The 16,407-nt window shown below is 33.6% G+C and overlaps 1 protein-coding gene and 1 pseudogene across 1 annotated transcript; one reads left to right on the forward strand and one right to left on the reverse strand.

Moving 5' to 3' along the window:
- The first annotated feature begins 2,527 nt into the window (after positions 1–2,527).
- On the forward strand, positions 2,528–7,149 carry LOC116107452 (annotated as a pseudogene).
- A 5,871-nt stretch (positions 7,150–13,020) lies between these two features.
- On the reverse strand, positions 13,021–13,586 carry LOC116107541. Its single transcript, XM_031393816.1, has one exon. The coding sequence runs from the start codon at positions 13,490–13,492 to the stop codon at positions 13,352–13,354; it is 141 nt and encodes a 46-aa protein (XP_031249676.1). The 5' UTR covers positions 13,493–13,586; the 3' UTR covers positions 13,021–13,351.
- Positions 13,587–16,407: the final 2,821 nt, after the last annotated feature.

A 16,407-nucleotide genomic window follows, 5' to 3' on the forward strand; every position in this document is an offset into this window, starting at 1 on the left:
TTGAATTGAATTTAATATTATTATGTGTATTATATAACTTTAGGGCTGTTTGTTACACATTTTAGGTTTGTTTGTTTTTTAATTTTTATTTGATAATAAAATAAAATCAAAAGGCCGAAAAACTTTTTATCTTAATACTAGAACATCTGAATTAATAACATTTTTATTTGTTAATTATATTCCTATCAATTTTATATAATATTATTTTTATCAAAACTCTTACATTATATATTTTTTTTCTTCTTTATTTATCATTAGCCACATAAATAGAAATCAACTATCCAATGCAATCAACTTGCTTGGAACAATTGATCAAATGTTCAAACAACAATTGTGAGACCAAATTGAAAATTAACTCTTTCAAAGATCTAATTAATTTAATTTTTTTTTTTTTTTTGTTATAACAAATTTTTACTTATTATATAAACACAATATAATAAAATGGTTATCATTAATTTTTATTTTATTTTGATTTTCATAATTGGTAATAACATAATTATCATGCATGTAGAAATATGAAATTAACTTCATAAGGACTTATGTGTCAAAACATCAATAAAAACAAACGATCCAACATTTATAATCTTACAATGAAAAAGAAGAAACAAACATATGGATTAAACTTGTACATTTAGACATATTCAACAATTAGGTCCACTCAGTTTTTAGATAAAAAATAAACACCACCTAAGTGTATAATTAATATTTTAAATACAAATTCTAAATTTTAAAACATAAATTATTTGAATATTTAACAATTTTAAATAAATAATGATAATTTTTCAATGAATGAAATCAGTATTTTATATACATATGCATGCCATTTCCAGGTTCGGGCCTAGGGTGATTACAAATGCCATATTTTTGGGAGCAAACCACATGTTCACACCCAAGGTTTACCGATAACAAGTTTCCATTCCGTTTCATAAAATTCATGTTCCCAACCTTAAAGTAACATTGTTAGCGATTTTTGGATTATGACAGACATTGTTATTATCATAATAAATCATTAAATTATATTTTAACCCTCAAATTAGTAGAATTAGAAAATAATCATTTGACTTTCAAATTTATTTCAATAACGTCTTCTTCCTCAACCTTCACATCATCCTCATCTTAACCACCCAGCCATTGCCACTGCCACCATCACTTAGCCAGTGTCGCCACCATCATTGCCACCCAACTACTATCACCATCCAACTTTTTTTTTTTTTTTTTTTTTTTTAAAATAAATCTACCCTAATTTATTTATAAAAAGATTAAAATAAATGAAAAACACAAAAATCAACAAAATCCATCACTGTCATCAGCCAACAAACTGCTGTCAACATCAACATAAAAAATCAACCACAAAAGTTCACTACACACACGCACAAAAATCCAATCCACGAAAACAAACTCCAAAAATAGTCACTAGATTCACCGAACTTGAATTTCAAAGCAAACCCAAATTCAAAATACAACTCCAAACAAACTTAACTCCAGTTGCTGATTGAGGTGGCATTTGTCTGTGGAAGTGGTAAGGTGCAGGGGTGAGCAACCACCGTTAGATGAGATGAGGGTTTTGATGAAGGGGGGCCAATGATGCTAGGGGTGGTGATGGGTGCGATTTTGGTAGTCCGAATAGGCCAAAATCCGACTTGAAAAGGTAAAACCCTAAACCTAGCTGCGACCGACAATTGAGGGAGTAATTAGGTGAGATCATAGGGGTTTTGGTGTAAGGAGGAGGATGCTGGTGGTGGTGTTGGTGTTGGGGGAGGCCAACGGCGCCAAAATCAGGCCGGTTGGCCTAAAAGCGACAATCGCATGGGTAGGGTTGTGAGGATGGTGGGATTCCAGCCAAAAATGGGCAATTAGGCTAGGAAAGTGTTCAATTTGGGGCCAAGACGATGAATCTTGTTGATTTGGGTGAGAAATCCAACAATGATCCATGGAAAACGGTTGGCGCCAACATCAACAATGCTAGTGAGTTGGGAGAAATGGGAGGCTATAGCTATAAGAAAAATTTGAGATGTGAAGGGTTTTTTTTTATTTTATTTTATTTTTATTTTAGATTTAATGCAATATCAATTTAAATGACTATTTTACTTTTTGACCACAACATTCAACAATTTTTCGTTTTCGTGAATTTAAATATAAGAATCTAAAATTTATGAAACGAGTGGTGGGAGCTTGCTATTTCGAAACACCATTCTTGTATAAACCAATATATCAGTGGAGTTAACAAGTCAATATCAAATCACCAACCAAAAGCACAATCAGCAGCCGTTGATCAGAGAAGATTATATGGTCCGCTTCCTGTAAAAGTGAGGGATAAACTGCGTCAACCACACTGAATCCTTTCACCGCCCGCCAGAACTAGTTCCATTATTTTTCAAGTCGATATTAGTACAGAAAATGAGCCCTTTCCAAGTCATTTCTCCATTAAAAAGAACTGCAGTGACAATACGGTTTCAAATTTTAAAACAAAAAAAATATTAAATTAATTTCATAAAATAATATAAAAAGAAACTTTCCTGCTTGCTATCTCTAAATATTCCCTTTTTGTTTCATCATCGAATTAACAGTAAACAGACTCGAATAAGCGAAGCAGAGAAATCTTGATGGCCGGGTAAGCATTCTGATCACAGACAATAAGTAGCATTTCTGTCTTTAATCTGTGTTTGATATGATAAAAAGGATAGAGAATAGAGGACGGTTAGGTTGAGCTTTGTCTTTTCTTAAGCTCATAAATCACTTGTTTTTGCATGGCTTTATTTTACCTAATATGGGTTTATTTATGGTAATTTATATTTGGGTTATTTAAGATGTTTAAAGCGAATATCAAGTGGGTGATTTCATTGATTCCTGTGAGTAGGTTTTGATAATCGGAAGTGAAAACTTGTAATGCAGTTGGAAGTGATTACATTATCGTACATGCTTGTGATTTTGTTTTCAGAAGGTTTTAGACTTTTTGATTCTCTGCTTGCTTTAAACGGAAAGTTAGGTTTATTTTTTATTATTTTTAAAATTTTCGAGAACCCTAATAAGATACAAACTTTCAAAAATATGTTTTTTCACTGAATCATATGACACTGTTCATGGTTATCTTTAGAATGTTAGTGGATAATGAGATAACTACAGATAGATATGTACAAACTAGTTGTCACTTGCTTGTTTTCAAGGTTGAAGGATGTGCGTCAAGCTGTGGACCATGGTACTTTGGGTTGAGAGCTGAACTATCAATGAAAAAGGCTTTTGAATATTTCACTTTTAATTGAGAGTGGAGCTATCATTTTCTTTCCCTGCTTGACTTATTTGATTTGGTATTTATGGGTTTTATTAAGAAAAACTGTGGGTAACTTTAATGTTTGATTATGCTGTGCATTAAAGTTCATAAGTTTGGATGTCCACACTTGCTTTAAAGTTTATACCTCAGCTCATGGGGCGAAGAGTTGAAAGGAGTTTACAAAATTCTTTCTTTGACAAGATTTTACAAATTCTTGCAACTTCTAATCACGATTTGAGGTGACTCATACACTAATTGAGGTGTGGTTTTTGAAAAGAAAAATGCAAATATGCCCTGTGTTATGTAATATGGTTTTGAGTGCAAAAATTTGTACTTTGTGCAGACCATCATGGTTGGTGGACGGTAACAGATTTGCAACAAAAATCAAGAGTGCATCTGGGACATCCGATCCCGAAAGAGTTAAATGGAAAAGCAATCCAAGTAAAGCTTGTCCGAATTGCCATTTTGTTATTGATAACACTGATGTAAGTTTCTTACTTTCTTCTGCCTCCTATTTAATCAGTTTTATTCTCAAACGGAATCATGATTCCTTGAATTTATTAGTGATTTTGATGTAATGTACAATGCCTATGATGCATAGTTTTCGGGATTTTGATTGATTGTTTTGCACAGCTGATGTACTCATGTCTTATGAACTGATTTTACTTATAAACATTAGTTTATCTAGAGACTTGGCATTACTTCTCAAGCTTGTAAATGTGTTATTGCTATCAACAACAAATCATTTTAGTTTTTGATTTTTCTATTCCTTGGTTTAAAGTGTTAGGATACTTTCATAGGTCAAAGTTTGCAGGCTAGATATTGTGATTTTAAAAGGAAGGTGTTAAAAAATGTCCTCTATCTCTTCATAATTATTTGTGTACCATAGTGAAAATCTTTCTCAAGTGAATTGAAATATTGTTGTGTGCAGTTAACTAGTAAACAATATTATTGCATTATACCTTTAGAAAGGACACAGTACTTATGTTTGTCCTTGGACGTACCAATATCCTGCTTGAAGTTCGTCTATGATTTATTGATCTAGTGGTAATGAAAAGTGAAATAATATTCACTAAACTCTATGAAATATGAGTGTTCTGACAAGTGGTGTCCATAATTTCCATAATCCCACTGAGTGGTTGTTCATGAGTGTTTTTTCGTAACTCTATGATGAAATAGGTTTTAAGCACTTGAAGAACAGGAGTCAGCTGTGTCATTGTCAATGGCCTTGAGGTCAAATGACTTAGTCTTTTCAAATGAAGGAGGTAGTTCAGTCTGGTTCAAAACCTGCCTTGTGGTTTAAGGGTGGGGGAGGGCTATTCCTTGACTTTTGCCCTAGCTATTAAATTAGAAAGAGAAAAAATGGTGCTCAAACAGCTTATGAAAGTATTGAGTAATTTGGGAAATATGTTTTAAACTGATAGAATTAAGAATATCTGCTGGAAAGAAATCCAGTTTTAAGATGTACCACAATTACACTTTTATTTATTCATCTTTTGTGTTTATATGTATGTTTTTCTTTGCTTACCATTTAGCTTGGCGGTGCTGTCAGTGATACTTGGTGGCCTGTAGATCCTATATTGGTTAGGAGACTGCTTCCCTGGTACTTTTCTTTAGTTGTGGGGACAACAGATTTAAGTTTGTGTTCACCATCTGTTTGTGGTTCTCTTCCCTGTATGATTTGCAATACAGTGGTATTCTACTTATCCAGTTTTCTTTTCTTCACCATGAACTAACAAAAAATCAAATTAACTAGATTGAATTTCTATTTTCACTGCATTCCCTATATGTAATTTTCTGTATAAGTTAGAAGTGTTAAATGCTTCTAATTCCCCATCTTTGTTACTACATGCTATTTTTCTTATGCTTCTTGTTCCATCTTTTGATGTTTATGAGAGCCTTGCAGAGTAGTCTTTAATATTCAGGATATAGTGCTTTTATCTGTTTGTGGACTGGGTGATATTTTTCATCGCACTGTGATTTAGGATAAAGTATGTAAGATCAGAGGTATAGTATTGATCAATGGATTATCTTTTTTCATTTATCTGGAAAGGAAATTTCTATGCTCCATGAAGAATCTTGACCTGAATTCTTTTTGTTTGTGTACGTGTTGATTTAGAAGTTTGGGTTTTCCTTTTAGGTTGAGACTTGCATTTCACCACTTCTAGTGCAGATGAAGTTTGATGTCAACTTTACCAGCCTGAACTTTAAAGAGTAACAACCTTATGGTTCACTTGGTTCATTCTCTTAATGGGGAATGCTAATTTTAATTAAGGGCCAATGCTGCACAATTTTTTCAGGAACAATTGAAAGCATCAAATACATAAGTACAGCATAAAATTTTATGGTTTTGTAGACTCAATTTGACCTAATTATTGTATTTCGGTTATAATCTCACACTTTTGTAAGGTGTTTATTTATATTTATTTTCTCATAATTATATATATATATATATTATTATATTTTTTTTGAAATGAAGCATCTATAACCAATATTTTCAGGTGCTCAAGAGTGGCCAGGATTGCCAAGAGGGGTGAAATTTGATCCATCTGATCAGGAAATTATATGGCATTTACTTGCAAAAGTTGGTGTTGAGGGCTTCAAAACCCATCCATTTATTGATGAGTTCATTCCGACTCTTGAGCAAGATGATGGAATCTGTCACACCATCCTCAGAATTTGCCAGGTTGGTAATGAGAGTTTGAGCTGGTTTTTCCTTTGATCCTGTTATTCGTTAATTTTAGTTCAAAAAATTGAAAACTTTTAGGTGTTAAGCAAGATGGAAGTGTGTCCCATTTCTTTCATAGAGCAATCAAGGCTTACGTACTGGAACTCGAAAACGCCGAAAGTAAATGGCGATGATTTTGGTGATGTCCGTGGCACAAGACTGGCAGAACTAAACCAGTGACATTGGATGGAGTTCAGAGAGGGTGTAAGAAGATTATGGTTTTATATGAGCATGGTAAGAGGAGGGAAAGCTGAGAAAAACAAATTGGGTGATGCACCAATATCACCTAGGACAGGGGAAGATGAGAATGATGGAGAATATGTTGTACTCTAAAATACTTTATCAGAACAACAGGCGAAACAGAGTGATAAAACTGAACAAGAATTTCTGAAAGCACTGATGCCATTATCGCAAAAGTAGATCCTGTCACTCAAAGTCAGTGACTCCTGACCCACCACGTTCTGAAAGACAGTATTTTGATTTGGACATGGACAGAGTCTACTATACTGGTACTTCCACAGATCCATTAACTCAAGTAAGGATTCTTTCGTCCAAATAGTGGTGCAGAAACCTGCTTTCTGTATTTTGTCTTTATTTAATTCGGGTTGAAGGGTTCAAAACTGAAAGCAATAATATTGATGTGCTTGTGCTTTGCCTGTTAATCAAACAATTTAAATTGATCAAATTAGAAAGATAAAATGAAGGTTGCAGGGAATTTCTACTTATTCTTTCACACATCTTTTGAAAATAAATTCTGACAATGCTTGTTTTGTTTTAATTTATCTAAGCTCCCTGACATGAGGCATGTCGAGAAGAGGTTGAACCTGAATGTGAACAGCCTAGTTACAACTCTCAGCCCAAGCAGAATGAATGCTAATCAGATTGTAGATAATAATGATAATCATTCTGAGGGAGAACATAATTATCAGAGAGTGAACTACAGTATCTGTTGGACTCGCAACAATTTGCGGAAGGGCTATCTATGTGATGAGCTCCTCCAAAGCCAGTCTTCAACTAGGGATGAAAATGAGAATGATGGAAGATCCAATGGAAAGCCCTGTCTTTCTGATTATGCTCGTTTAGGACAGAAAATTTGAAGAAGGATTTGGAGGAATGTAAAATCTGGTCATTGATCCGCAAACATAGAACTTGATACTCCTCCGAATTTCGGTTGAGCCAGCTTGTATGTTTTCTTCTCTAAAGTTAACCTTATGTTGTATTTATTGAAATCATATTTTCTTTCGGTTATTGTTTGTTGTGATGTATCCTGACCTTCGCATGTTGTTTGTAGGATTCTGTTCACAGGATAGCTTCCTTGCATTGGTGGAAGTAAGGCGAATGAATACAATGAATGCATAGCAGAAGAAAAATCAGTGAATATTTTGTGGTTACACTTAAGTGAGAATTTTGCTTGTAAAATGTCCTCAGGTGACCTTGAACTTATTTTGCCGGACACCTACAGTATACAGCAAAGTTACTTATGCTGTAATTTCCTACTTTTTTTTGCTGGGATGTAGCTGTCTACATAACTTATGCTGTAATTTCCCATATCAAGGCCATCTAAGTTATGATAGCCAAACAATGTACATCTGAATTCTGATAACTAGTTTCTATCCTGTAATCTTGCATGTTTTCTGGAACTTTTATCTCATCTGCAATACTTTATTTCAGGAGTAATATTATACATCTAACATTTTTATATAATATTTCTCATATAACATTACGTGACAAAAGATGATTAGGTAAAAGTTTATTTTTAATTTAAAATCAACCGATTATTTTTTGTCACATCATATTGTATAAAAATATTGTATGCGTAGTTTTCATACTTATTCCAGATAAGTGTGTTAAGTGCTGATTAAGTCTAAGTTTGTTCGAAGACCTTTGTTGCTGAAATTTTCAAGCTGGCGCTTAACTGTCTTCAGGATTGATATTTTGTATCATTTGTTCATCTAGCAATACATCAAACTGCATCAGACCCGGATTAATTTCTGTCATCTAAACAAGTTTAACGCTCTTGTCTAGAGAATCTAGGATGCTGGACTGCATGTCAGTGTGAGGCTAGAATCGCAATTTTTTTTAGAAGTATTAAACTTTTTCAAAATAGTTTGAAATTCGGTTAATATTATGACACACCCGTTTGTATAAATTAAATCAACTAGTTACCATTTCAGATAATTCTAGTTTTCTTAGAGAGTATTAGAATAGAATTTAATGGCGAACTAAATTTCGATGTGGGGCTTCTAGTCATTGGCAGAACTCGTGTTGTGTTGAATTTGAAGAAACATAAATGGAACGAATCAAGATCAGCAGAGCTTAGAAAAATTGAAACATTCATGAACCTGTAAAGGACTTACAGATCATACAAGTTGGCTTGAAAATGACAGAATACACAAAGGGTCTTCTAGGCATAAAGAGGTCCCAGGGCATGCTGGCTTGTTCAGGACATATGAATATATGATTGGTTGGGGGGAAGATGGGTTAGACATCTTGTAGTCAACTTGCTGGCACGTTGAAGGGTATAAAGAGTAGGGTACTCCTTCATTCGATGTCAACACAAATCTTCCATGGAAAAACCAGAAAACTGGCCAGTATTCGTTGTAAAAGGATTTAGTGCTATGGTCCGTTGGTTCCATGTTCAGAGTGAATTGAAGATGAGACAACAGCCAATGGGATGGCGGAATTTTGGCATGAAGCTTGTTTCTCCAGGTCTGGCCAGTTTCATTCATTCTGCACATATGTACAATTTTGATAATATTGGATATTTGTATTTTTATATAATTCGAACAAAAAAGTGTATAAATAAAGAATTTTTCAGAACATATTAGTTTAATAAATCTAAATTTAAAACAAAAATGTGGTCGGCTAACAAGAATACCGAATCTTAATCTAATATGTGGGTAGCCCAAATCTTTCACAGTATGCCTGCATATATAATCCAAAGCTTTAATATTGTTACTAACCCAATTAAGAACATGTTTTACTACCTAACCATAACTGCCAACCACTTAGTATTGTCTCCAAAACATCAAAATTTATTTGTATATAACTGCTATAGTCTTCAAAATCAGCATCAAACCAGCTTTGCAACTACCCGACATTAGATTTTGTATATATAATAACCCTCTTTAATTTTCTTACCAACTATTGAAAATAATTAAAACTCAAAAACTTTTCTCTAGTGAGAACCATCTCGTTCAAATGGATCATCGAAGAAATTCACGGTCCGGAACAATTTGCTATCTGTAGTTTAGAAGAATAAGAAGGTAGTAATGCTAAGGTGGTGGTGGATGGATTATGTGAGAAAGTTTTAACATTCATCCAAAAGAAGTTCTCACTAACAATGTCCTCCCTGTTAGTTGACTGTAAAAAGTATATAGAACCCTTCTTTTCTTTTCAATCTCATGTAACCAACTTTTTTTTTTTTCAATATTAAAACAAAACACAAATTACACAAAATTAACAAATACGAAAACATTTTAGAAAGAAAAATGAAAATAAGCTTTGATCTCTACTAACAAAATCCAAAGAATTTGAAGGGTATATCTGTTTTCAACTTTTCAATGGCAAACATTTCTTGGATTTTTCTTTTCATAAAATACTTACGCATCGAAAGGAAGAAGATAAAGAATGTGTTATGCATATTATCTGCCTTTTTCTCTGGTTGCATAAACTTTTTATTTTCTCTCTTTATTTTCAGTTTTAAACCAAAATCTTTATTACACTTGTTTCATAAAAGATAAATCATTTATAAAATTTTGTATTACATCCCACATCATTAATTGAATGAACCATCCATTTAGGAATGAGATTGTTACTAAAAATCTTTTCTGAATTGAGGGGTATTTAGGCCAAACCCTAGAGACAAATATGTGATTAAGTAAAGGACATTTTTCCACCCAAGGCTTCGTAAATCTCCTAGTTCTCACCCATGGTTTCATAAATTCTGGATTTCGTCCTTAAATTTGCAGTGTCAGTTACTGTTAAGTTTTGAGATAGAGAGTGCTATTATCATATTGCTTTGGACAAATAAATTAATAAATTAATTTTTTAACCCCTAAACTAGCAGAATTAGAAAAAGAACCACCTTTCTTTCAAATTTATTTTAATAATATCCTCTTTTTCAACCTTCACATCATCCCCATCCGGCCATCTCCAACCACCCAATCACTACCACGGCCACCACCACCTAACCACTGCCGCCACCTAACCACTATTACCATCCAGTCAAATTAATAAAATTTTATGAAAACCCTATACATCTCTAATTCATTCACCAACACCCTCTTCAATCCAAACCCACCCAACCCTCTAAATTTTCTTTGAATCTCAACAAACTTCATCACCAACAATCAAAACAACACATCACCAGCAATCCCAACAAACTCTATTGAATTTATTTAAAGCAGTGGCTAGATCGGGCCACAATCTAGCCGCCACTGCTCTAGATCGGGGCGGCACGATTTGGAGCAACAATGGAAAAATCGTGACGGCCCAATCTGGCTTTGTGGTCGGCCAGATCGGGCAGCCACAATTTGGCCACCTCTTGGCCGTAATGGGCTGCCAAACATCAACACCTTGGGGGAGTTGATTAGGCTGTGGTGGCCGGCGGCTGTGAGAGGGTTGGTGACTGTGGGTTAGGGAGGGAGAGAGGAGCGTGGCTGCTAGTTAGGGAAAGAAATGGAAGGTTGTTGCTGAGGGAGAGAGAGAGAAGTGGTGGAAGAGTAGTAGTTTTAAAGAAAGGGTGTTTGTGAGAGAATTTTGAGATGTGAAGGGTTATTTTGAAATTTTTACATTTAATTGTTAAAAAAAATAATTTAAGGGTGAGAATGTGGAATTTATGAAACAATTGGTGAGAAACTGGAGATTCACGAAACCCTGGGCGAGAAAATGTTGTTCACTCTATGTAATTTTTCAAGAATACAAGGAGGGGCAAAAAATAGTTAATAAAAAAAAGGGGGGAGAGAAATGAGAGGGTTGAAAAAGACAGTGACATATGTGATGGTGGTGGGGTTGCGAATTAAGAGGGCGCACGTGGGCTTGGTAAAGCCTGCTATTTGACCTATCACTTGTCGGCTATTCCTAATCCGACGTGGCCGACAACAATATATTATCTCTACATTTTATTTCCTCATCTTCTCACGCTATTCTGACCCCACTCTTCCATTTTAATTATTTCAACATTATTCTATAACTACTACTTAAAACTACCATATGCACCACTAAATAAACTTGCGTAAAATTTCCAATACCCTTGTAATTTAGTACTCCTATTATTTTCTTTTATTAATCATTTACGATGTTCTTAAATGCACGTGTCAACCACATAATGTGCGTCTCTCAACATTTTTGGTACACCAAAAAACATTCTATTCGGACTCCATCGCCTACGAAAAACAAGTCACTGTCCCTGCTCGGTCACCTCTTCTGTTTTATCATTATATTACAAATAGCCTTCAAGACAAAAGAAAGAACACGATTGAAACGCAAACACAAGGACCATCTTAACCGTACACGTGGCACACGTGAATTCATTGGCTGTAAACCAATAATTCAACAGGCCCACAAATGGAGTTTTGACCACTATGACACATCAACACATACAACTAAATTTTAATCCACAAACCCAAGGCCGTGTTTGGATGCTCTTGAACAAAAATCATTTAAAATATTTGGAAATGCCGTTTAGTTGAGGACAGGAAAATCAAACCAAATTTATGATAATCAAGACTGATTAACGAATCTCTATTTAATTAATTATGTGTTTCTCAAGACTATAAACGAACAAAACAGATATTTCAATAAAGTGGAAACAGGTTTTAGCAATAAGACCACCCACATATCTAATTATGATTATGATAAAAATTTAGTGTTTTGGACGTTGTGCTGCAAAAAGTTGGATATAATTGGAGAGTTAACGAATTTTCCTACCCAAATAACGGTTTAATGATATTTTTCCATCCACAGATTTTTAAAATACTATTTTATTATCTAAATTTATATTCTAATAATGAATAAAAAGTAAATTTGATCTAGACTATTAAGATTTTTGAAGAAGAAAAGCCGATGAGTTTTTTGATAGTGAAATATTAGATTTTGGTGGTTGAGATTGATCAGAATTTGATTTTGGATGGGTGGTCATATAAATCCTAATCGCTCGATTGCTAACAATTGACAGGTCGACGGGAGTACGATTTGAAGGGTTTTGGTGAGTGATGATCGAAGAAGAGAATGGTGATAGTGTGGGGTCGTAACGATGTTGAAATCAGAAATAGAGTATAGATTTGATTAATAAAATAATATTTTAAAAGTTTGTGGATAAAAATGTAACATTAAACCATTATTTAGGTGGGAAAAATTGGTTTACTCTATAATTGGAAGATAAATAGTTTGAAAGTACGATTAATTTTTAATTACACCTAATTGTCACTTCAAATGATTAATGGGCCTAATGATAGTCCATGACGTGGATATCTGGGCCCATTAACCTTATCTGAAGTCTGAACCCATCTAAAGCTACTTAATGCCATGCAACTCCCTATTAGCACCCACTAACTTTTTAACTGGAACATAAACAACTTGTCGCTATTTGGTCAAAGGTTATTCAAAGGGGCACAAAATTTAATATCTTAACTATTTCTCTATTCAATTCCTTTAATCTAAAGGCATTTGCTTTCTGCGTAAAGTTAAGAAGCTCGTGACTTCAGAATCCAACTAAATTTTGTTTAAGGAAGAAAAAAATACAGTCCATAGAAATTTATATTAAAAGTGATTATTAACATTCTGCTCATGAATTAACCCATTAAATCTTATTTGAAGCAAAAGAATCTGCAGATTACTTCTTGTATAATACTCAGATACCGTGGGTGTAGAAGATGAAAGTAGAAGTTGTTTTGACCTTCTGATGAAGGCTTTTAACCCATTATTAATGATGGCTCTGCAATTAGATGTAAGTGCAGGGATGGTTTAAGAGCCATATATATATAATCACAAATCGAAGGGTGAAGAGAAGTTTATAGAGAAATTTCATGGTCAAGCTTTTGCTTTTCTAGGCAACCATCAATGAATACTGATTCCCATGAGAGAAAAATGATTACAAGAAAAGATGATGAGTTAAAAAGAATAAAGAACATCAGCAACCATACATATATATCAAAGTTTTAATTCAAAGCTATCTAGTTTATATATATAGCCCACAAGGCCAACTGGTACAAAAATTGTTGAAGTACTCTCCGATATCTATATTAATTATCGGCCGCTTCTATTTACAATCCACCAAAAGAAAAGAGGAAAAAAGAGAAGAGAAAGAAATCCTCATTTTCTTCACCATTGCTATGGCTAAGAGGAGAAGTTAATTAATCATGCCAACAAAGAAGCATGACCACACATCTCCTAATAATGTAAAGCTTAGCCCTTTGCTCTCTAAGGACACCTCCTAGCCCTCTGCTTGAGAACCTTCTCTTTGAAGCTCCCATGGTAGCACTGCTCATCTTCATCTTCTTTCTTTAGCTTAGAAGAGAGAAAGAGAGAGAAAAAAACTGGTTTTTAAGTTGGTAAAAATAAGTTGCTTTAGTTTGAAATGATGTGGGAGTGTGAAGGGGGGTTCTTATAGTAAGAAGAGGGCGTGGTCCAGGCTCAAATTGGTCTAACAAAGAGCCATCGATGGGGCATGAAAGGGCGTGCGACTGCCCCCTAACCCACCATTCAACACCATATGGACCCTACGCTCAGTTGGGAATCCATGCATAAACCCAACACCAATTTGATAACAAAACAAATCCAAACGAAAAAACTTTTCTTTATCTCTCTCTCTTTCTCTAATGGCCATGTCATACATGATACATACTCTATAGCATATCTCATGTAGCCGTCAACAACCAGAACAATGGGTCGGCCATTGCTTCAATAAGGTAGCCAATGACCATAGTTTGTGGGCTACCTTTCAATTTCTTTTGGTGATGAGGTTATTATACTTTGATGATGAGATTTTAATTCTCTTCACTATATGTATAAACTTATCCACGTAATTAGGCAATAGGCTTTTTCAGTTGAATCCTACATAACAATGCATATTAATGAGCATATTCTTTATTAATTTAAGGTTATAATGACCTAATCTTATCATGTTGACTCTAATGCAACATCATCCAAGTGGGGACATGCCTATCAATTGCAAAATGACTCGGATTTCGGTATGAATTTGTATTTTCCTTTTTGACGTTATACAAAAAATTATATTTTAACCCCTTGATTTGTTTTTTTTATATAATCGGGATATTTGTGTCAGTTTGTGTGTACCTCAACTAATCATCGAGACTTATTAAACATCTTAAAAATCTAATATTTTAGGTAAGTTACAAATGTAATAGGCGATACCACGATAGTTTGAACCCAAAAAGTCAATAAAGAGAATAAACTTTCTTGACCACCAGACCCATCTTAAAAATCTAATGTTTTAGGTAAGTTACAAATGTAATAGGCGATCCCACGATAGTTTAAACCCAAAAAGTCAATAAAGAGAATAAACTTTCTTGACCACCAGACCCATCGCTTAGGATTAACTCTTGAATTTGTTTCTTGGTTTAGTTAATGACAAAAGAAAAAAACTTGCATTCATCATTTCGAATGAGAAAGAAAGCAATAAAAGTTTTGTTGAGACTGACTTCTTATTAATAGCAAAGAGAATTAGGAGGCTTTGGCTTTATGTCCATGTCCATGAATAAGATGTCAAAAAAAATATCTCATTAATTGTAATATATATTTCAGGAATATTGCTGAATTATATTTCACAATTATTTCTTTTAACTACATATCAGATGAACATACGTATGGATGATGTAACATATTTCATATATGCAAGATTCTGATCTCTTGTCTAGTCATATCCCTAAGAAATATTTAACGTGGGTTAAACTTAAATAAACAAGGATTAAAATCGCAAGACATAATGATACTCTTGAATATCAAATATCTGAATGTAATGGGTAGTGAGTTTGAACGCACATTGTATTGTTGTAGGTTGAGAATTAATGAAGCTAAACCATATATTACAGTGTAAACTGGGGAGCAGACAAGATGGGAATAAGATCCCACCGACAATGTAATTCTTGAGATCTGCCAGGAATTTGAATCTAATTTACATCTGGCTTAACGTAAGTTGAAATTTGAAAGAAACATTTGACAGGGTGGTCACATTTATTAGTGTGTTGAGAGATAAAAGAAATATATAAGAGTGATCATCAAGCATATATAATTTGCATATACTCGCACAATTCTTATATATTAAAGTTAGGATCGAGTTGAAAACCTTCAAATTTTAGCTTGTTGCAGGAGTTGAACGTCACTTCCGCCATGAAAAACATGAAAAAGACAACACAAAGTGTTCCCAAGACTCGCCAATTCCTACACTGTGATTAAAAACTAAAAAGATGGTGAAATTTCAAGGTTATGACCAAGATTCCATTCTTATATATATATATATATATTGCAGCATTAACAATAAGCTTAAGAAAATTAATTAATGGCTCAAAACCCCACCAAGGATTGATTAAAGAAAGATAATTAAAATCATACTTCATCAAAAACAAAAAGCACCACTTGCTTGATCTCGTGCTTCCCCCATTTAACTTATATATTAACACCAATATGATTCCAATAAACTATTTTATCATCACTCTCTTGTAGTATTCTTCTTTGAAGAAAGAAATAAAAAAAAATGGGTTCAAGTTGTCAATCTCATTCAGGAGCTCATAAGCAATACCTTTAATTTGTTGCCCTTACTGGTCATCGGTCATCCGTCGATTTTTTTTAACTGTAGACAAGATATTAAGATACTACACCAAATTGTTTATATATGTACTTTGATTATGCGACTCAAAAGATTGAGATTTGATATAGATGATCAAAGAAAGATTACAGCTTCTAAAAAGACAAAGAATAATGTGTTAAATATAGTTTCATTTTGTGTATATGAGGATGGGTAAATCCTGAGCAAAGAACCAAAATATCACCTGCCATCTTTAAGGTCAAAGCTCAGTTGGGAATTTTCATTTTCGCACTCTTTTAGGCAAAGTAATCGGTATTAAACAGCTCGTTGATTAAGACAATTGGGTGTTTATTAATTATTATTACGGACCAAATGTTAATTTTCGAATAACAAGTTCATCAGTTTCAGGGTTATATTCTACAATGTCGGCCAACGAAAGAAAATAAAAAATAAAAAAAGAAAAAGTTAAAATCAGGATGTTTCCACAGGCAGGTAGACCAACAATTCCCTAGGTTTATATGTAGTGTAGAACTATATATGTCTTGATTAATTAAGATAAAACATACAATATTATTTATTTGTTTTATAAGATCATATGATATAAGCATTTATTATCATCACCATAATTGATAATATAATTTTATT

Source organism: Pistacia vera, unplaced genomic scaffold (assembly GCF_008641045.1).
Source record: "Pistacia vera cultivar Batoury unplaced genomic scaffold, PisVer_v2 Contig539, whole genome shotgun sequence".
NCBI lineage: Eukaryota > Viridiplantae > Streptophyta > Magnoliopsida > Sapindales > Anacardiaceae > Pistacia > Pistacia vera.